The 22936-nt window shown below is 45.3% G+C and overlaps 1 protein-coding gene across 2 annotated transcripts in view; it reads left to right on the top strand.

Moving 5' to 3' along the window:
• MTMR9 (myotubularin related protein 9) overlaps positions 1–22936 on the top strand; it is a 163377-nt gene that overhangs the window by 63568 nt on the left and 76873 nt on the right. For both annotated transcript variants that reach the window (XM_063915089.1, XM_063915088.1), the window contains exons 2-3: positions 13212–13320; positions 13398–13523. In XM_063915089.1, the coding sequence (XP_063771159.1) occupies positions 13285–13320; positions 13398–13523 (162 nt within the window). In that variant the 5' untranslated portion in view covers positions 13212–13284. The remainder of the gene's footprint in view (positions 1–13211; positions 13321–13397; positions 13524–22936) is intronic.

Here is a 22936-nt window from a genome sequence, read left to right on the forward strand (position 1 = left end):
CTTCTCTATATCAGTATACCTGTTGTATTACACCCCTCTTATCTCACAGGTGTGTCTTCTCTATATCAGTATACCTGTTGTATTACACCCCTCTCATCTCACAGGTGTGTCTTCTCTATCAGTATACCTGTTGTATTACGCCTCTCTTATCTCACAGGTGTGTCTTCTCTATATCAGTATACCTGGTGTATTACACCCCTCTTATCTCACAGGTGTGTCTTCTCTATATCAGTATACCTGTTGTATTACACCCCTCTCATCTCACAGGTGTGTCTTCTCTATCAGTATACCTGTTGTATTACGCCCCTCTTATCTCACAGGTGTGTCTTCTCTATATCAGTATACCTGTTGTATTACACCCCTCTTATCTCACAGGTGTGTCTTCTCTATATCAGTATACCTGTTGTATTACACCCCTCTCATCTCACAGGTGTGTCTTCTCTATCAGTATACCTGTTGTATTACACCCCTCTTATCTCACAGGTGTGTCTTCTCTAGCAGTATACCTGTTGTATTACACCCCTCTCATCTCTCAGATGTGTCTTCTCTAGCAGTATACCTGTTGTATTACACCTCTCTTATCTCACAGGTGTGTCTTCTCTAGCAGTATACCTGTTGTATTACGCCCCTCTTATCTCACAGGTGTGTCTTCTCTAGCAGTATACCTGTTGTATTACGCCTCTCTTATCTCACAGGTGTGTCTTCTCTATATCAGTATACCTGTTGTATTACGCCCCTCTTATCTCACAGGTGTGTCTTCTCTAGCAGTATACCTGTTGTATTACACCCCTCTTATCTCACAGGTGTGTCTTCTCTAGCAGTATACCTGTTGTATTACACCCCTCTTGTCTCACAGGTGTGTCTTCTCTATATTAGTATACCTGTTGTATTACACCTCTCTCATCTCACAGGTGTGTCTTCTCTATATCAGTATACCTGTTGTATTACACCCCTCTTATCTCACAGGTGTGTCTTCTCTATATCAGTATACCTGTGGTATTACACCCCTCTTATCTCACAGGTGTGTCTTCTCTAGCAGTATACCTGTTGTATTACGCCTCTCTTATCTCACAGGTGTGTCTTCTCTATATCAGTATACCTGTTGTATTACACCCCTCTTATCTCACAGGTGTGTCTTCTCTAGCAGTATACCTGTTGTATTACACCCCTCTTATCTCACAGGTGTGTCTGCTCTATATCAGTATACCTGTTGTATTACACCCCTCTTATCTCACAGGTGTGTCTTCTCTATATCAATATACCTGTTGTATTACGCCCCTCTTATCTCACAGGTGTGTCTTCTCTAGCAGTATACCTGTTGTATTACGCCCCTCTTATCTCACAGGTGTGTCTTCTCTAGCAGTATACCTGTTGTATTACACCCCTCTTATCTCACAGGTGTGTCTTCTCTATATCAGTATACCTGTTGTATTACACCCCTCTTATCTCACAGGTGTGTCTTCTCTAGCAGTATACCTGTTGTATTACACCCCTCTTATCTCACAGGTGTGTCTTCTCTAGCAGTATACCTGTTGTATTACACCCCTCTTGTCTCACAGGTGTGTCTTCTCTATATCAGTATATCTGTTGTATTACACCCCTCTTATCTCACAGGTGTGTCTTCTCTATATCAGTATACCTGTTGTATTACGCCTCTCTTATCTCACAGGTGTGTCTTCTCTATATCAGTATACCTGTTGTATTACACCCCTCTCATCTCACAGGTGTGTCTTCTCTAGCAGTATACCTGTTGTATTACACCCCTCTTATCTCACAGGTGTGTCTTCTCTATATCAGTATACCTGTTGTATTACACCCCTCTTATCTCACAGGTGTGTCTTCTCTATATCAGTATACCTGTTGTATTACACCCCTCTTATCTCACAGGTGTGTCTTCTCTATCAGTATACCTGTTGTATTACACCCCTCTTATCTCACAGGTGTGTCTTCTCTATATCAGTATACCTGTTGTATTACACCCCTCTTATCTCACAGGTGTGTCTTCTCTAGCAGTATACCTGTTGTATTACACCCCTCCTATCTCACAGGTGTGTCTTCTCTAGCAGTATACCTGTTGTATTACACCCCTCTTATCTCACAGGTGTGTCTTCTCTATATCAGTATACCTGTTGTATTACACCCCTCTTATCTCACAGGTGTGTCTTCTCTATATCAGTATACCTGTTGTATTACACCCCTCTTATCTCACAGGTGTGTCTTCTCTATATCAGTATACCTGTTGTATTACACCCCTCTCATCTCACAGGTGTGTCTTCACTATATCAGTATACCTGTTGTATTACACCCCTCTTATCTCACAGGTGTGTCTTCTCTAGCAGTATACCTGTTGTATTACACCCCTCCTATCTCACAGGTGTGTCTTCTCTATATCAGTATAACTGTTGTATTACACCCCTCTTGTCTCACAGGTGTGTCTTCTCTATATCAGTATACCTATTGTATTACACCCCTCTTATCTCACAGGTGTGTCTTCTCTAGCAGTATACCTGTTGTATTACACCCCTCTTATCTCACAGGTGTGTCTTCTCTAGCAGTATACCTGTTGTATTACACCCCTCTTATCTCACAGGTGTGTCTTCTCTAGCAGTATACCTGTTGTATTACACCAGTCTTATCTCACAGGTGTGTCTGCTCTATATCAGTATACCTGTTGTATTACGCCCCTCTTATCTCACAGGTGTGTCTTCTCTAGCAGTATACCTGTTGTATTACACCCCTCTTATCTCACAGGTGTGTCTGCTCTATATCAGTATAACTGTTGTATTACGCATTTCTTATCTCACAGGTGTGTCTGCTCTATATCAGTATACCTGGTGTATTACACCCCTCTTATCTCACAGGTGTGTCTTCTCTATATCAGTATACCTGTTGTATTACACCCCTCTTATCTCACAGGTGTGTCTTCTCTATATCAGTATACCTGTTGTATTACGCCTCTCTTATCTCACAGGTGTGTCTTCTCTATATCAGTATACCTGTTGTATTACACCCCTCTTATCTCACAGGTGTGTCTTCTCTATATCAGTATACCTGTTGTATTACACCCCTCTCATCTCACAGGTGTGTCTTCTCTATCAGTATACCTGTTGTATTACGCCCCTCTTATCTCACAGGTGTGTCTTCTCTATATCAGTATACCTGTTGTATTACACCCCTCTTATCTCACAGGTGTGTCTTCTCTATATCAGTATACCTGTTGTATTACACCCCTCTCATCTCACAGGTGTGTCTTCTCTATCAGTATACCTGTTGTATTACGCCTCTCTTATCTCACAGGTGTGTCTTCTCTATATCAGTATACCTGGTGTATTACACCCCTCTTATCTCACAGGTGTGTCTTCTCTATATCAGTATACCTGTTGTATTACACCCCTCTCATCTCACAGGTGTGTCTTCTCTATCAGTATACCTGTTGTATTACGCCCCTCTTATCTCACAGGTGTGTCTTCTCTATATCAGTATACCTGTTGTATTACACCCCTCTTATCTCACAGGTGTGTCTTCTCTATATCAGTATACCTGTTGTATTACACCCCTCTCATCTCACAGGTGTGTCTTCTCTATCAGTATACCTGTTGTATTACACCCCTCTTATCTCACAGGTGTGTCTTCTCTAGCAGTATACCTGTTGTATTACACCCCTCTCATCTCTCAGATGTGTCTTCTCTAGCAGTATACCTGTTGTATTACACCTCTCTTATCTCACAGGTGTGTCTTCTCTAGCAGTATACCTGTTGTATTACGCCCCTCTTATCTCACAGGTGTGTCTTCTCTAGCAGTATACCTGTTGTATTACGCCTCTCTTATCTCACAGGTGTGTCTTCTCTATATCAGTATACCTGTTGTATTACGCCCCTCTTATCTCACAGGTGTGTCTTCTCTAGCAGTATACCTGTTGTATTACACCCCTCTTATCTCACAGGTGTGTCTTCTCTAGCAGTATACCTGTTGTATTACACCCCTCTTGTCTCACAGGTGTGTCTTCTCTATATTAGTATACCTGTTGTATTACACCTCTCTCATCTCACAGGTGTGTCTTCTCTATATCAGTATACCTGTTGTATTACACCCCTCTTATCTCACAGGTGTGTCTTCTCTATATCAGTATACCTGTGGTATTACACCCCTCTTATCTCACAGGTGTGTCTTCTCTAGCAGTATACCTGTTGTATTACGCCTCTCTTATCTCACAGGTGTGTCTTCTCTATATCAGTATACCTGTTGTATTACACCCCTCTTATCTCACAGGTGTGTCTTCTCTAGCAGTATACCTGTTGTATTACACCCCTCTTATCTCACAGGTGTGTCTGCTCTATATCAGTATACCTGTTGTATTACACCCCTCTTATCTCACAGGTGTGTCTTCTCTATATCAATATACCTGTTGTATTATGCCCCTCTTATCTCACAGGTGTGTCTTCTCTAGCAGTATACCTGTTGTATTACGCCCCTCTTATCTCACAGGTGTGTCTTCTCTAGCAGTATACCTGTTGTATTACACCCCTCTTATCTCACAGGTGTGTCTTCTCTATATCAGTATACCTGTTGTATTACACCCCTCTTATCTCACAGGTGTGTCTTCTCTAGCAGTATACCTGTTGTATTACACCCCTCTTATCTCACAGGTGTGTCTTCTCTATATCAGTATACCTGTTGTATTACGCCCCTCTTATCTCACAGGTGTGTCTTCTCTAGCAGTATACATGTTGTATTACACCCCTCTTATCTCACAGGTGTGTCTTCTCTAGCAGTATACCTGTTGTATTACACCCCTCTTATCTCACAGGTGTGTCTTCTCTATATCAGTATACCTGTTGTATTACACCCCTCTTATCTCACAGGTGTGTCTTCTCTATATCAGTATACCTGTTGTATTACGCCCCTCTTATCTCACAGGTGTGTCTTCTCTAGCAGTATACCTGTTGTATTACACCCCTCTTATCTCACAGGTGTGTCTTCTCTATATCAGTATACCTGTTGTATTACACCCCTCTTATCTCACAGGTGTGTCTTCTCTATATCAGTATACCTGTTGTATTACGCCCCTCTTATCTCACAGGTGTGTCTTCTCTATATCAGTATACCTGTTGTATTACACCCCTCTCATCTCACAGGTGTGTCTTCTCTATATCAGTATACCTGTTGTATTACACCCCTCTTATCTCACAGGTGTGTCTTCTCTATATCAGTATACCTGTTGTATTACACCCCTCTCATCTCACAGGTGTGTCTTCTCTATATCAGTATACCTGTTGTATTACACCCCTCTTATCTCACAGGTGTGTCTTCTCTAGCAGTATACCTGTTGTATTACACCCCTCTTATCTCACAGGTGTGTCTTCTCTAGCAGTATACCTGTTGTATTACACCAGTCTTATCTCACAGGTGTGTCTGCTCTATATCAGTATACCTGTTGTATTACGCCCCTCTTATCTCACAGGTGTGTCTTCTCTAGCAGTATACCTGTTGTATTACACCCCTCTTATCTCACAGGTGTGTCTGCTCTATATCAGTATAACTGTTGTATTACGCATTTCTTATCTCACAGGTGTGTCTGCTCTATATCAGTATACCTGGTGTATTACACCCCTCTTATCTCACAGGTGTGTCTTCTCTATATCAGTATACCTGTTGTATTACACCCCTCTTATCTCACAGGTGTGTCTTCTCTATATCAGTATACCTGTTGTATTACGCCTCTCTTATCTCACAGGTGTGTCTTCTCTATATCAGTATACCTGTTGTATTACACCCCTCTTATCTCACAGGTGTGTCTTCTCTATATCAGTATACCTGTTGTATTACACCCCTCTCATCTCACAGGTGTGTCTTCTCTATCAGTATACCTGTTGTATTACGCCCCTCTTATCTCACAGGTGTGTCTTCTCTATATCAGTATACCTGTTGTATTACACCCCTCTTATCTCACAGGTGTGTCTTCTCTATATCAGTATACCTGTTGTATTACACCCCTCTCATCTCACAGGTGTGTCTTCTCTATCAGTATACCTGTTGTATTACGCCTCTCTTATCTCACAGGTGTGTCTTCTCTATATCAGTATACCTGGTGTATTACACCCCTCTTATCTCACAGGTGTGTCTTCTCTATATCAGTATACCTGTTGTATTACACCCCTCTCATCTCACAGGTGTGTCTTCTCTATCAGTATACCTGTTGTATTACGCCCCTCTTATCTCACAGGTGTGTCTTCTCTATATCAGTATACCTGTTGTATTACACCCCTCTTATCTCACAGGTGTGTCTTCTCTATATCAGTATACCTGTTGTATTACACCCCTCTCATCTCACAGGTGTGTCTTCTCTATCAGTATACCTGTTGTATTACACCCCTCTTATCTCACAGGTGTGTCTTCTCTAGCAGTATACCTGTTGTATTACACCCCTCTCATCTCTCAGATGTGTCTTCTCTAGCAGTATACCTGTTGTATTACACCTCTCTTATCTCACAGGTGTGTCTTCTCTAGCAGTATACCTGTTGTATTACGCCCCTCTTATCTCACAGGTGTGTCTTCTCTAGCAGTATACCTGTTGTATTACGCCTCTCTTATCTCACAGGTGTGTCTTCTCTATATCAGTATACCTGTTGTATTACGCCCCTCTTATCTCACAGGTGTGTCTTCTCTAGCAGTATACCTGTTGTATTACACCCCTCTTATCTCACAGGTGTGTCTTCTCTAGCAGTATACCTGTTGTATTACACCCCTCTTGTCTCACAGGTGTGTCTTCTCTATATTAGTATACCTGTTGTATTACACCTCTCTCATCTCACAGGTGTGTCTTCTCTATATCAGTATACCTGTTGTATTACACCCCTCTTATCTCACAGGTGTGTCTTCTCTATATCAGTATACCTGTGGTATTACACCCCTCTTATCTCACAGGTGTGTCTTCTCTAGCAGTATACCTGTTGTATTACGCCTCTCTTATCTCACAGGTGTGTCTTCTCTATATCAGTATACCTGTTGTATTACACCCCTCTTATCTCACAGGTGTGTCTTCTCTAGCAGTATACCTGTTGTATTACACCCCTCTTATCTCACAGGTGTGTCTGCTCTATATCAGTATACCTGTTGTATTACACCCCTCTTATCTCACAGGTGTGTCTTCTCTATATCAATATACCTGTTGTATTACGCCCCTCTTATCTCACAGGTGTGTCTTCTCTAGCAGTATACCTGTTGTATTACGCCCCTCTTATCTCACAGGTGTGTCTTCTCTAGCAGTATACCTGTTGTATTACACCCCTCTTATCTCACAGGTGTGTCTTCTCTATATCAGTATACCTGTTGTATTACACCCCTCTTATCTCACAGGTGTGTCTTCTCTAGCAGTATACCTGTTGTATTACACCCCTCTTATCTCACAGGTGTGTCTTCTCTAGCAGTATACCTGTTGTATTACACCCCTCTTGTCTCACAGGTGTGTCTTCTCTATATCAGTATATCTGTTGTATTACACCCCTCTTATCTCACAGGTGTGTCTTCTCTATATCAGTATACCTGTTGTATTACGCCTCTCTTATCTCACAGGTGTGTCTTCTCTATATCAGTATACCTGTTGTATTACACCCCTCTCATCTCACAGGTGTGTCTTCTCTATATCAGTATACCTGTTGTATTACACCCCTCTCATCTCACAGGTGTGTCTTCTCTATCAGTATACCTGTTGTATTACGCCCCTCTTATCTCACAGGTGTGTCTTCTCTATATCAGTATACCTGTTGTATTACACCCCTCTTATCTCACAGGTGTGTCTTCTCTATATCAGTATACCTGTTGTATTACACCCCTCTCATCTCACAGGTGTGTCTTCTCTATCAGTATACCTGTTGTATTACGCCCCTCTTATCTCACAGGTGTGTCTTCTCTATATCAGTATACCTGTTGTATTACACCCCTCTTATCTCACAGGTGTGTCTTCTCTATATCAGTATACCTGTTGTATTACACCCCTCTTATCTCACAGGTGTGTCTTCTCTATATCAGTATACCTGTTGTATTACACCCCTCTCATCTCACAGGTGTGTCTTCTCTAGCAGTATACCTGTTGTATTACACCCCTCTCATCTCTCAGATGTGTCTTCTCTAGCAGTATACCTGTTGTATTACACCCCTCTTATCTCTCAGGTGTGTCTTCTCTAGCAGTATACCTGTTGTATTACGCCCCTCTTATCTCACAGGTGTGTCTTCTCTAGCAGTATACCTGTTGTATTACACCCCTCTCATCTCTCAGATGTGTCTTCTCTAGCAGTATACCTGTTGTATTACACCCCTCTTATCTCTCAGGTGTGTCTTCTCTAGCAGTATACCTGTTGTATTACGCCCCTCTTATCTCACAGGTGTGTCTTCTCTAGCAGTATACCTGTTGTATTACGCCTCTCTTATCTCACAGGTGTGTCTTCTCTATATCAGTATACCTTTTGTATTACGCCCCTCTTATCTCACAGGTGTGTCTTCTCTAGCAGTATACCTGTTGTATTACACCCCTCTTATCTCACAGGTGTGTCTTCTCTAGCAGTATACCTGTTGTATTACACCCCTCTTGTCTCACAGGTGTGTCTTCTCTATATCAGTATACCTGTTGTATTACACCCCTCTTATCTCACAGGTGTGTCTTCTCTAGCAGTATACCTGTTGTATTACACCCCTCTTATCTCACAGGTGTGTCTTCTCTATATCAGTATACCTGTTGTATTACGCCCCTCTTATCTCACAGGTGTGTCTTCTCTAGCAGTATACATGTTGTATTACACCCCTCTTATCTCACAGGTGTGTCTTCTCTAGCAGTATACCTGTTGTATTACACCCCTCTTATCTCACAGGTGTGTCTTCTCTATATCAGTATACCTGTTGTATTACACCCCTCTTATCTCACAGGTGTGTCTTCTCTATATCAGTATACCTGTTGTATTACGCCCCTCTTATCTCACAGGTGTGTCTTCTCTAGCAGTATACCTGTTGTATTACACCCCTCTTATCTCACAGGTGTGTCTTCTCTATATCAGTATACCTGTTGTATTACACCCCTCTTATCTCACAGGTGTGTCTTCTCTATATCAGTATACCTGTTGTATTACACCTCTCTTATCTCACAGGTGTGTCTTCTCTATATCAGTATACCTGTTGTATTACACCCCTCTTATCTCACAGGTGTGTCTTCTCTATATCAGTATACCTGTTGTATTACGCCCCTCTTATCTCACAGGTGTGTCTTCTCTAGCAGTATACCTGTTGTATTACACCCCTCTTATCTCACAGGTGTGTCTTCTCTAGCAGTATACCTGTTGTATTACACCCCTCTTATCTCACAGGTGTGTCTTCTCTAGCAGTATACCTGTTGTATTACACCCCTCTTATCTCACAGGTGTGTCTTCTCTAGCAGTATACCTGTTGTATTACGCCCCTCTTATCTCACAGGTTATGTCTTCTCTAGCAGTATACCTGTTGTATTACACCCCTCTTATCTCACAGGTGTGTCTTCTCTATATCAGTATACCTGTTGTATTACACCCCTCTTATCTCACAGGTGTGTCTTCTCTAGCAGTATACCTGTTGTATTACACCCCTCTTATCTCACAGGTGTGTCTTCTCTATATCAGTATACCTGTTGTATTACACCCCTCTTATCTCACAGGTGTGTCTTCTCTAGCAGTATACCTGTTGTATTACACCCCTCTTATCTCACAGGTGTGTCTGCTCTATATCAGTATACCTGTTGTATTACACCCCTCTTATCTCACAGGTGTGTCTTTTCTATATCAGTATACCTGTTGTATTACGCCCCTCTTATCTCACAGGTGTGTCTTCTCTAGCAGTATACCTGTTGTATTACGCCCCTCTTATCTCACAGGTGTGTCTTCTCTAGCAGTATACCTGTTGTATTACACCCCTCTTATCTCACAGGTGTGTCTTCTCTATATCAGTATACCTGTTGTATTATGCCCCTCTCATCTCACAGGTGTGTCTTCTCTATATCAGTATACCTGTTGTATTACACCCCTCTAATCTCACAGGTGTGTCTTCTCTATATCAGTATACCTGTTGTATTACGCCCCTCTTATCTCACAGGTGTGTCTTCTCTAGCAGTATACCTGTTGTATTACACCCCTCTTATCTCACAGGTGTGTCTTCTCTAGCAGTATACCTGTTGTATTACACCCCTCTTATCTCACAGGTGTGTCTTCTCTAGCAGTATACCTGTTGTATTACGCCCCTCTTATCTCACAGGTGTGTCTTCTCTATATCAGTATACCTGTTGTATTACACCCCTCTTATCTCACAGGTGTGTCTTCTCTAGCAGTATACCTGTTGTATTACACCCCTCTTATCTCACAGGTGTGTCTTCTCTATATCTGTATACCTGTTGTATTACGCCCCTCTTATCTCACAGGTGTGTCTTCTCTAGCAGTATACCTGTTGTATTACGCCCCTCTTATCTCACAGGTCTGTCTTCTCTAGCAGTATACCTGTTGTATTACACCCCTCTTATCTCACAGGTGTGTCTTCTCTATATCAGTATACCTGTTGTATTACGCCCCTCTTATCTCACAGGTGTGTCTTCTCTATATCAGTATACCTGTTGTATTACACCCCTCTCATCTCACAGGTGTGTCTTCTCTAGCAGTATACCTGTTGTATTACACCCCTCTTATCTCACAGGTGTGTCTTCTCTATATCAGTATACCTATTGTATTACACCCCTCTTATCTCACAGGTGTGTCTTCTCTATATCAGTATACCTGTTGTATTACACCCCTCTTATCTCACAGGTGTGTCTTCTCTATATCAGTATACCTGTTGTGTTACGCCCCTCTTATCTCACAGGTGTGTCTTCTCTATATCAGTATACCTGTTGTATTACGCCCCTCTTATCTCACAGGTGTGTCTTCTCTATATCAGTATACCTGTTGTATTACACCCCTCTTATCTCACAGGTGTGTCTTCTCTATATCAGTATACCTGTTGTATTACGCCCCTCTTATCTCACAGGTGTGTCTTCTCTAGCAGTATACCTGTTGTATTACACCCCTCTTATCTCACAGGTGTGTCTTCTCTAGCAGTATACCTGTTGTATTACACCCCTCTTATCTCACAGGTGTGTCTTCTCTAGCAGTATACCTGTTGTATTACACCCCTCTTATCTCACAGGTGTGTCTTCTCTATATCAGTATACCTGTTGTATTACACCCCTCTTATCTCACAGGTGTGTCTTCTCTAGCAGTATACCTGTTGTATTACACCCCTCTTATCTCACAGGTGTGTCTGCTCTATATCAGTATACCTGTTGTATTACACCCCTCTTATCTCACAGGTGTGTCTTTTCTATATCAGTATACCTGTTGTATTACGCCCCTCTTATCTCACAGGTGTGTCTTCTCTATATCAGTATACCTGTTGTATTACACCCCTCTCATCTCACAGGTGTGTCTTCTCTAGCAGTATACCTGTTGTATTACACCCCTCTTATCTCACAGGTGTGTCTTCTCTATATCAGTATACCTATTGTATTACACCCCTCTTATCTCACAGGTGTGTCTTCTCTATATCAGTATACCTGTTGTATTACACCCCTCCTATCTCACAGGTGTGTCTTCTCTATATCAGTATACCTGTTGTATTACACCCCTCTTATCTCACAGGTGTGTCTTCTCTATCAGTATACCTGTTGTATTACACCCCTCTTATCTCACAGGTGTGTCTGCTCTATCAGTATACCTATTGTATTACACCCCTCTTATCTCACAGGTGTGTCTTCTCTATATCAGTATACCTGTTGTATTACACCCCTCTTATCTCACAGGTGTGTCTTCTCTATATCAGTATAACTGTTGTATTACACCCCTCTCATCTCACAGGTGTGTCTTCTCTATATCAGTATACCTGTTGTATTACACCCCTCTTATCTCACAGGTGTGTCTTCTCTATATCAGTATACCTATTGTATTACACCCCTCTTATCTCACAGGTGTGTCTTCTCTATATCAGTATACCTGTTGTATTACACCCCTCCTATCTCACAGGTGTGTCTTCTCTATATCAGTATACCTGTTGTATTACACCCCTCTTATCTCACAGGTGTGTCTTCTCTATCAGTATACCTGTTGTATTACACACCTCTTATCTCACAGGTGTGTCTTCTCTATATCAGTATATCTGTTGTATTACACCCCTCTCATCTCATAGGTGTGTCTTCTCTATATCAGTATACCTGTTGTATTACACCCCTCTTATCTCACAGGTGTGTCTTCTCTATCAGTATACCTGTTGTATTACACCCCTCTTATCTCACAGGTGTGTCTTCTCTATATCAGTATATCTGTTGTATTACACCCCTCTCATCTCACAGGTGTGTCTTCTCTATATCAGTATACCTGTTGTATTACACCCCTCTTATCTCACAGGTGTGTCTGCTCTATCAGTATACCTATTGTATTACACCCCTCTTATCTCACAGGTGTGTCTTCTCTATATCAGTATACCTGTTGTATTACACCCCTCTTATCTCACAGGTGTGTCTTCTCTATATCAGTATAACTGTTGTATTACACCCCTCTCATCTCACAGGTGTGTCTTCTCTATATCAGTATACCTGTTGTATTACACCCCTCTTATCTCACAGGTGTGTCTTCTCTATATCAGTATACCTATTGTATTACACCCCTCTTATCTCACAGGTGTGTCTTCTCTATATCAGTATACCTGTTGTATTACACCCCTCCTATCTCACAGGTGTGTCTTCTCTATATCAGTATACCTGTTGTATTACACCCCTCTTATCTCACAGGTGTGTCTGCTCTATATCAGTATAACTGTTGTATTACGCATTTCTTATCTCACAGGTGTGTCTGCTCTATATCAGTATACCTGTTGTATTACACCCCTCTTATCTCACAGGTGTGTCTGCTCTATATCAGTATAACTGTTGTATTACGCATTTCTTATCTCACAGGTGTGTTTTCTCTATATCAGTATAACTGTTGTATTACGCCCCTCTTATCTCACAGGTGTGTCTGCTCTATATCAGTATAACTGTTGTATTACGCATTTCTTATCTCACAGGTGTGTTTTCTCTATATCAGTATAACTGTTGTATTACGCCCCTCTTATCTCACAGGTGTGTCTGCTCTATATCAGTATAACTGTTGTATTACGCATTTCTTATCTCACAGGTTTGTCGGCTCCTCCGGGACCATCACCATAAAATGTAAGGACTTGCGTATAATCCAGCTGGAGATTACCGGTATGGATGAAAGTCTGAACGTTGCTAATTCCATTGAGGTAAGACGCAGCAATGCATACAATGGTTACAAGATATAACAATCTGCCCGTCAATAACCCTGCTGTGCTCTCCGCAGGCCTTGTCCACCCTGGACTCTATCACGCTGATGTATCCGTTCTTCTACCGGCCTATGTTTGAGGTGACGGAAGACGGCTGGCATTCCTTCTTCCCCGAACAAGAGTTCGAACTGCTCAGCGCAGAGGTAAGTTGGCCAAACAGGCTGCAAGCTCCCGTGTCCACAGATCATCAGACTCTCAACGATCTGCTTCTCAGACTCATTCCGCAACACACAGCAGCAGTTCAGCTTTTAAGGATATCCGTGTATGAGAGCAGCAGATTGTTAAATCAGTATGACTGTGGTACTGATTAAGTCACCTGTATTCAAGCAGTGGGTATCCTTAAAAACCTGGACTGTTAGTGACTTGAGATGCACAGTATTAAAGCATGATCGTTGAATGTAACTGAAGCCTTTATCATCCCTCTGCCCGAGGCACGCCAGCGACACATGCTTCTGTGGATCTGCTGGACTCATCGCTGATCAGACTGTGAGGCATCCACCTGTCTCCAGTCAGAAGATCCACAGAGCGAGCGCTGTTTGGGTGCCTTAGAGAATGCCCTGCAGATCACAGCTGTCTCCACTTCTCTTTATACCATAACATCATGCAGTAAAACAAAAATTATGTGCCGGATGTAGTGGCTCGCGAGACGGCCGGATTCCGAGACTTCGCCCGAACTCGTACTTTGTTTTAAAGCTGCAAACGTTTACAAGGCAAAATGTGGTTGGTTTTGCCTTGTAAACTTTTGCTGCTTTAAAAAAACGTACGAGTTCAGCCGCAGTCTCGGAGCTCCGGCCGTCTCGCAAGCCATTACATCCGGCTCTATGTGCCAAAAATATATACAATCTGTATATGCATGAAATAGCTACAGATTACAGCTGTGTTAGTGAGTACCATGGTTACCTGCCTGTGGACTGCAGGGATGAATTGTGCTTTCCCCATCTCGCCCTACTTCAGTGCTGCTGTCCGGCTTCATACAGAGTCCATCAGGAGGCAGATAGATCACGCTATGTTTCGGCATTTATGTTGTGCCGTCCGCTCTGTGATGTACAGGGTCCGTGAGGCGGCTGTGTGTAATCCCCACCACTGCCATGCGCTCTGTACTTGCTAACTCGTCAGTCGGCTTTGTGTGATTACCGTTCCCCGGTAATTGAGTTAAAGTAATCGTCTGTAAGGCCGGGTCAATGCAGCAAAAAATATTTTTAATACAGCTCCATCTCTATATTATTATTATTAATAATTTATTTTTCTCATACGTCCTAGTGGATGCTGGGGACTCCGTAAGGACCATGGGGAATAGACGGGCTCCGCAGGAGACAGGGCACTCTAAGAAAGAATTAGGACTACTGGTGTGCACTGGCTCCTCCCTCTATGTCCCTCCTCCAGACCTCAGTTAGAATCTGTGCCCGGACAGAGCTGGGTGCACTTTAGTGAGCTCTCCTGAGCTTGCTAATAAGAAAGTATTTTGTTAGGATTTTTTTATTTTCAGAGAGATCTGCTGGCAACAGACTCTCTGCTATGTGGGACTGAGGGGAGAGAAGCAAACCTACTAACTGCGGATAGGTCATGCTTCTTAGGCTACTGGACACCATTAGCTCCAGAGGGATCGAACACAGCAACGCACCCTTGGTCGTCCGATCCTGGAGCCGCGCCGCCGTCCCCCTCGCAGAGCCAGAAGACAGAAGCGGCGAGAGAAGCAAGAAGACTTCAAAATCGGCGGCAGAAGACTCCTGTCTTCATATGAGGTAGCGCACAGCACTGCAGCTGTGCGCCATTGCTCCCACATTAAACCCGCACACTCCGGTCACTGTAGGGTGCAGGGCGCAGGGGGGGGGCGCCCTGGGTAGCAATTGAGTACCTCTTTGCATAAAAGAGCATATATACAGCTGGGCACTGTATATATGCATGAGCCCCCGCCATTATTTTGCACAAAATCGCGGGAGAGAAGCCCGCCGCTGAGGGGGCGGGGCTTCTTCCTCAGCACTCACCAGCGCCATTTTCTCTCCACAGCTCCGCTGAGAGGCAGCTCCCCAGGCTCTCCCCTGCAGAATCACGGTAGAAAGAGGGTAAAAAGAGAGGGGGGGGGGGGGGGGGCACATAAATTTAGCGCAAAATCACTAATACAGCAGCTACTGGGTAAAGACTAAGTTACTGTGTAATTCCTGGGTTATATAGCGCTGGGGTGTGTGCTGGCATACTCTCTCTCTGTCTCTCCAAGGGGCCTTGTGGGGGAACTGTCTTCACATAGAGCATCCCCTGTGTGTGTGGTGTGTCGGTACGCTTGTGTCGACATGTTTGACGAGGAAGGCTATGTAGAAGCAGAGCAGGTGCAGATGAATGTGGTGTCTCCGCCGACGGCGCCGACACCTGATTGGATGGATATGTGGAAGGTGTTAAATTATAATGTAAACTCCTTGCATAAAAGGTTGGATAAGGCTGAAGCCTTGGGACAGTCAGGGTCTCAACCCATGCCTGATCCTACAACGCAGAGTCCACCAGGGTCTCAGAAGCGCCCACTATCCCAGATTGTTGACACAGATATCGACACGGATTCTGACTCCAGTGTCGATGGCGATGATGCAAAGTTGCAGCCTAAAATGGCTAAAGCCATCCGCTACATGATTATAGCAATGAAGGATGTATTGCACATTTCTGAGGAAAACCCTGTCCCTGACAAGAGGGTTTATATGTTTGGGGAAAAAAGGCAAGAAGTGACTTTTCCCCCTTCACATGAGTTATGTGAAAAAGCTTGGAATTCTCCTGATAGGATAGTGCAGATTTCCAAACGGTTACTTATGGCGTATCGTTTCCCGCCAACGGACAGGTTACGCTGGGAATCCTCCCCTAGGGTAGACAAAGCTTTGACACGCTTATCTAAGAAGGTGGCCCTGCCGTCACAGGATACGGCCACCCTAAAAGATCCTGCGGATAGGAAGCAGGAAGGTATCCTGAAGTCAGTTTATACACATTCAGGTACCCTGCTGAGGCCAGCAATTGCGTCGGCCTGGATGTGTAGTGCTGTAGCAGCATGGACAGATACTCTGTCTGAGGAACTTGATACCTTGGACAAGGATACTATATTACTGACCCTGGGGCATATAAAAGACGCTGTCCTATATATGAGAGATGACCAGAGAGACATTTGCCTACTGGGCTCTAGAATAAATGCAATGTCAATTTCTGCCAGAAGGGTCCTGTGGACTCGGCAATGGACAGGTGATGCCGACTCAAAAATGCACATGGAGGTTTTACCTTTATAATAAGAATTTACTCACCGGTAATTCTATTTCTCGTAGTCCGTAGTGGATGCTGGGACTCCGTAAGGACCATGGGGAATAGCGGCTCCGCAGGAGACTGGGCACAACTAAAAGAAAGCTTTAGACTACTGGTGTGCACTGGCTCCTCCCACTATGACCCTCCTCCAGACCTCAGTTAGGATACTGTGCCTGGAAGAGCTGACACAATAAGGAAGGATTTTGAATCCCGGGTAAGACTCATACCAGCCACACCAATCACACCGTATAACTCGTGATACAATACCCAGTTAACAGTATGATAACAACTGAGCCTCTCAACCGATGGCTCAACAATAACCCTTTAGTTAGGCAATAACTATATACAAGTATTGCAGACAATCCGCACTTGGGATGGGCGCCCATCATCCACTACGGACTACGAGAAATAGAATTACCGGTGAGTAAATTCTTATTTTCTCTAACGTCCTAAGTGGATGCTGGGACTCCGTAAGGACCATGGGGATTATACCAAAGCTCCCAAACGGGCGGGAGAGTGCGGATGACTCTGCAGCACCGAATGGGCAAACTCTAGGTCCTCCTCAGCCAGGGTGTCAACTTGTAGAATTTAGCAAACGTGTTTGAACCCGACCAAGTAGCTGCTCGGCAAAGTTGTAGAGCCGAGACCCCTCTGGCAGCCGCCCAAGAAGAGCCCACTTTCCTCGTGGAATGGGCTTTTACAGATTTAGGGTGCGGCAGTCCAGCCGCAGAATGTGCAAGTTGAATCGTGCTACAGATCCAGCGAGCAATAGTCTGCTTAGAAGCAGGAGCACCCAGCTTGTTTGGTGCATACAGGATAAATAGCGAGTCAGTTTTCCTGACTCCAGCCGTCCTGGAAACATATACTTTTCAGGGCCCTGACTACGTCCAGTAACTTGGAATCCTCCAAGTCCCAAGTAGCCGCAGGCACCACAATAGGTTGGTTCACATGAAAAACTGATACCACCTTAGGAAGGAATTGGGAACGAGTCCTCAATTCCGCCTTATCCATATAAAATGCAGATAAGGGCTTTTGCATGACAAAGCCGCCAATTCTGATACACGCCTGGCCGACGCCAAGGCCCACAGCATGACCACTTTCCACGTGAGGTATTGTAGCTCCATGGATTTAAGTGGCTCAACCCAATGCGACTTCAGGAAATCCAACACCACGTTGAGATCCCACGGTGCCACTGGAGGCACAAACGGGGGCTGACTATGCAGCACTCCCTTAACAAAAGTCTGAACTTCAGGCAGTGAAGCCAGTTCTATTTTGGAAGAAAATCGATAGAGCCGAAATCTGGACCTTAATGGAACCCAATTTTAGGCCCATAGTCACCTCTGACTGTAGGAAGTGCAGAAATCGACCTAGCTGAAATTCCTCCTTTGGGGCTTTCCTGGCCTCACAGCACGCAACATATTTCCGCCATATGCGGTGATAATGGTTTGCGTTCACTTCTTTTCTAGCTTTAATTAGCGTAGGGATAACTTCCTCCGGAATGCCCTTTTCCTTCAGGATCCGGCGTTCAACCACCATGCCGTCAAACGCAGCCGCGGTACGTCTTGGAACAGACAGGCCCCCTGCTGCAGCAGGTCCTGTCTGAAAGGCAGAGGCCATGGGTCCTCTGAGATCATCTCTTGGAGTTCTGGGTACCAAGCTCTTCTTGGCCAATCCGGAACAATGAGTATAGTTCTTACTCCTCTCCTTCTTATTATTCTCATTACCCTGGGTAAGAGAGGCAGAGAAGGGAACACATACACCGACTGGTACACCCACGGTGTTACCAGAGCGTCCACAGCTATCGCCTGAGGGTCCCTTGACCTGGCGCAATATCTTTGTAGCTTTTTGTTGAGGCGGGACGCCATCATGTCCACCTGTGGCCTTTCCCAACGGTGTACAATCATTTGGAAGACTTCTGGATGAAGTCCCCACTCTCCCGGGTGGAGGTCGTGTCTGCTGAGAAAGTCTGCTTCTCAGTTGTCCACTCCGGGAATGAACACTGCTGACAGTGCTAACACATGATTTTCCGCCCATCGGAGAATCCTTGTGGCTTCTGCCATCGCCATCCTGCTTCTTGTGCCGCCCTGTCGGTTTACATGAGCGACCGCCGTGATGTTGTCTGACTGGATCAGCACCGGCCGGTGTTGAAGCAGGGGTCTAGCCTGACTTAGGGCATTGTAAATGGCCCTCAGTTCCAGAACATTTATGTGTAGGGAAGTCTCCTGACTTTTCCATAGGCCTTGGAAGTTTCTTCCTTGTGTGACTGCCCCCGAGCCTCGAAGGCTGGCATCCGTGGTCACCAGGACCCAGTCCTGTGTGCCGAATCTGCGGCCCCCTAGAAGATGAGCACTCTGCAGCCACCACCACAGCGACACCCTGGCCCTTGGAGACAGGGTTATCCGCCGATGCATCTGAAGATGCGACCCGGACCACTTGTCCAACAGATCCCACTGGAAGATCCTTGCATGGGACCTGGCGAATGGAATTTCTTCGTAAGAAGCTACCATCTTTCCCAGGGCTCGCGTGCATTGATGCACCGACACCTGTATTTGTATTAGGAGGTCTCTGTCTAAAGACGCCAACTCCTTGGACTTCTCCTCCGGGAGAAACCCTTTTTATCCTGTTCTGTGTCCAGAACCATACCCAGGAACAGTAGATGCGTCGTAGGAACCAGCTGCGACTTTGGAATATTCAGAATCCAGCCGTGCTGTTGTAGCACTTCCCGAGATAGTGCTACTCCGACGAACAACTGCTCCCTGGACCTCACCTTTATAATACGGGATAAGTACTTCGGCCATTACCTTGGTAAATACCCTCGGTGCCGGGGACAGACCAACGGCAACGTCTGGAATTGGTAATGACAATCCTGTACCACAATTTTGAGGTACTCCTGGTGAAGAGGGTAAATAGGGACATGCAGGTAAGCATCCTTGATGTCCAGTGATACCCTGAAATTCTCCAGGCTTGCAATAATCGCCCTGAGCGATTCCATTTTGAACTTGAACCTTCGTATATAAGTGTTCAAGGATTTCAATTTTAGGATGGGTCTCACCGAACCGTCTGGTTTCGGTACCACATTTTGGAATAGTAACCCCGGCCTTGTTGAAGGAGGGGTACCTTGATTTCACCTGCTGGAAGTACAGCTTGTGAATTGCCGCCAGTACTACCTTTCTCCGAGGGCAGCAGGCAAGGCTGATGTGAGGTAACGGCGAGGGGGAGTCGCCTCGAACTCCAGCCTGTATCCCTGTGATACTACTTGCAGAACCTAGGGATCCACCTGTGGGCAAGCCCACTGGTCCCTGAAGTTCCCGAGACGCGCCCCCACCGCACCTGTCTCCTCCTGTGGAGCCCCAGCGTCATGCGGTGGACTCAGAGGAAGCGGGGGAAGATATTTGATCCTGGGAACTGGCTGTCTGGTGCAGCTTTTTCCTTATTCCCTTGTCTCTGTGCAGAAAGGAAGCGCCTTTGACCCGCTTGCTTTTCTGAAGCCGAAAGGACTGTACCTGAAAATACGGTGCTTTCTTAGGCTGTGAGGAAACCTGAGGTAAAAAATTTTCTTCCCAGCTGTTGCTGTGGATACGAGGTCCCAGAGACCATCCCCAAACAATTCCTCACCCTTATAAGGCAGAATCTCCATGTGCCTTTTAAAGGCAGCATCACCTGTCCACTGCCGGGTCTCTAATACCCTCCTGGCAGAATGGACATTGCATTAATTCTGGATGCCAGCCGGCAAATATCCCTCTGTGCATCCTTCATATAAGACGACGTCTTTAATATGCTCTATGTTAGCAAAATATTATCCCTGTCTAGGGTATTAATATTATCTGACAGGGTATCAGACCACGCTGCAGCAGCACTATTTATGCTGAGGCAATTGCAGGTCTCAGTATAGTACCTGAGTGTGTATATACAGACTTCAGGATAGCCTCCTGCTTTTTATCAGCAGGCTCCTTCAAGGTGGCCGTATCCTAAGACGGCAGTGCCACCTTTTTTGACAAACGTGTGAGCGCCTTATCCACCCTAGGGGATATCTCCCAACGTGACCTATCCTCTGGCGGGAAAGGGTACGCCATCAGTAACTTTTTAGAAATTACCAGTTTCTTATCGGGGGAACCCACGCTTCTTTACACACTTCATTCACTCATCTGATGGGGGAACAAAACACTGGCTGCTTTTTCTCCCCAAACATAAAACCCCTTTTATATGGTACTTGGGTTCATGTCAGAAATGTGTAACACATTTTTTATTGCCGAGATCATGCAACGGATGTTCCTAGTGGATTGTGTATATATATCTCAACCTCGTCGACACTGGAGTCAGACTCCGTGTCGACATCTGTGTCTGCCATCTGAGGTAACGGGCGTTTTTTTGAGCCCCTGATGGCCTTTGAGACGCCTGAGCAGGCGCGGGCTGAGAAGCCGGCTGTCCCACAGCTGTTACGTCATCCAGCCTTTTATGTAAGGAGTTGACATTGTCGGTTAATACCTTCCACCTATCCATCCACTCCGGTGTCGGCCCCACAGGGGGTGACATCCCATTTATCGGCCTCTGCTCCGCCTCCACGTAACCTTCCTCATCCAACATGTCGACACAGCCGTACCGACACACCGCACACACACAGGGAATGCTCTGACTGAGGACAGGACCCCACAAAGTCCTTTGGGGAGACAGAGAGAGAGTATGCCAGCACACACCAGAGCGCTATATAATGCAGGGATTAACACTATAACTGAGTGATTTTTCCCCCAATAGCTGCTTGTATACATATATTGCGCCTAAATTTAGTGCCCCCCCCTCTCTTTTTAACCCTTTGAGCCTGAAAACTACAGGGGAGAGCCTGGGGAGCTATCTTCCAGCTGCACTGTGAAGATAAAATGGCGCCAGTGTGCTGAGGGAGATAGCCCCACCCCTTTTTCGGCGGACTTTTCTCCCGCTTTTTCATGGATTCTGGCAGGGGTAATTTATCACATATACAGCCCTGGGACTATATATTGTGATGATTTGCCAGCCAAGGTGTCTTATATTGCCCTCAGGGCGCCCCCCCCCGGCGCCCTGCACCCATCAGTGACCGGAGTGTGAGGTGTGCATGAGGAGCAATGGCGCACAGCTGCAGTGCTGTGCGCTACCTTGTTGAAGACAGAAGTCTTCTGCCGCCGATTTTCCGGAACACTTCTTGCTTCTGGCTCTGTAAGGGGGCCGGCGGCGCGGCTCCGGGAACGAACACCAAGGTCGGGTCCTGCGGTCGATCCCTCTGGAGCTAATGGTGTCCAGTAGCCTAAGAAGCCCAAACTACCACCTGTTAGGTAGGTTCGCTTCTTCTCCCCTTAGTCCCTCGCTGCAGTGAGTCTGTTGCCAGCAGATCTCACTGTAAAATAAAAAACCTAAATATACTTTCTTTCTAGGAGCTCAGGAGAGCCCCTAGTGTGCATCCAGCTCAGCCGGGCACAAGAATCTAACTGAGGTCTGGAGGAGGGTCATAGTGGGAGGAGCCAGTGCACACCAGTAGTCTAAAGCTTTCTTTTAGTTGTGCCCAGTCTCCTGCGGAGCCGCTATTCCCCATGGTCCTTACGGAGTCCCAGCATCCACTTAGGACGTTAGAGAAAAGGGTGAGGAATTGTTTGGGAACGGTCTCTCGGACCTAGTTTCCACAGCTACGGCTGGGAAGTCAAATTTTTTGCCATATATTCCCTCACAACCTAAGAAAGCACCGTATTACCAAATGCAGTCCTTTCGATCGCAAAGAGGCAAGAAAGTCCGAGGGGCGTCTTTTCTTGCCAGAGGCAGGGGTAGAGGAAAGAAGCTGCACAATACAGCTAGTTCCCAGGAACAGAAGTCCTCCCCGGCTTCCACTAAATCCACCGCATGACGCTGGGGCTCCACAGGTGGAGCCAGGAGCGGTGGGGGCGCGTCTCCGAAATTTCAGCCACCAGTGGGTTCGCTCACAGGTGGATCCCTGGGCTATACAGATTGTGTCTCAGGGATACAAGCTGGAATTCGAAGTGATGCCCCCTCACCGTTACCTCAAATCGGCCCTGACAGCTTCCCCCATAGAAAGGGAAGTAGTGTTAGCGGCAATTCACAAATTATATCTCCAGCAGGTGGTGTACAGGTTCCCCTCCCTCAACAGGGAAGGGGTTACTATTCCACAATGTTTGTGGTTCCGAAACCGGACGGTTCGGTCAGACCCATATTGAATTTAAAATCCCTGAACATTTACCTGAAAAGGTTCAAGTTCAAGATGGAATCGCTCAGGGCGGTCATTGCGAGCCTGGAAGAGGGGGATTTT

This window comes from Pseudophryne corroboree, chromosome 4, assembly GCF_028390025.1.
Source record: "Pseudophryne corroboree isolate aPseCor3 chromosome 4, aPseCor3.hap2, whole genome shotgun sequence".
Lineage (NCBI taxonomy): Eukaryota > Metazoa > Chordata > Amphibia > Anura > Myobatrachidae > Pseudophryne > Pseudophryne corroboree.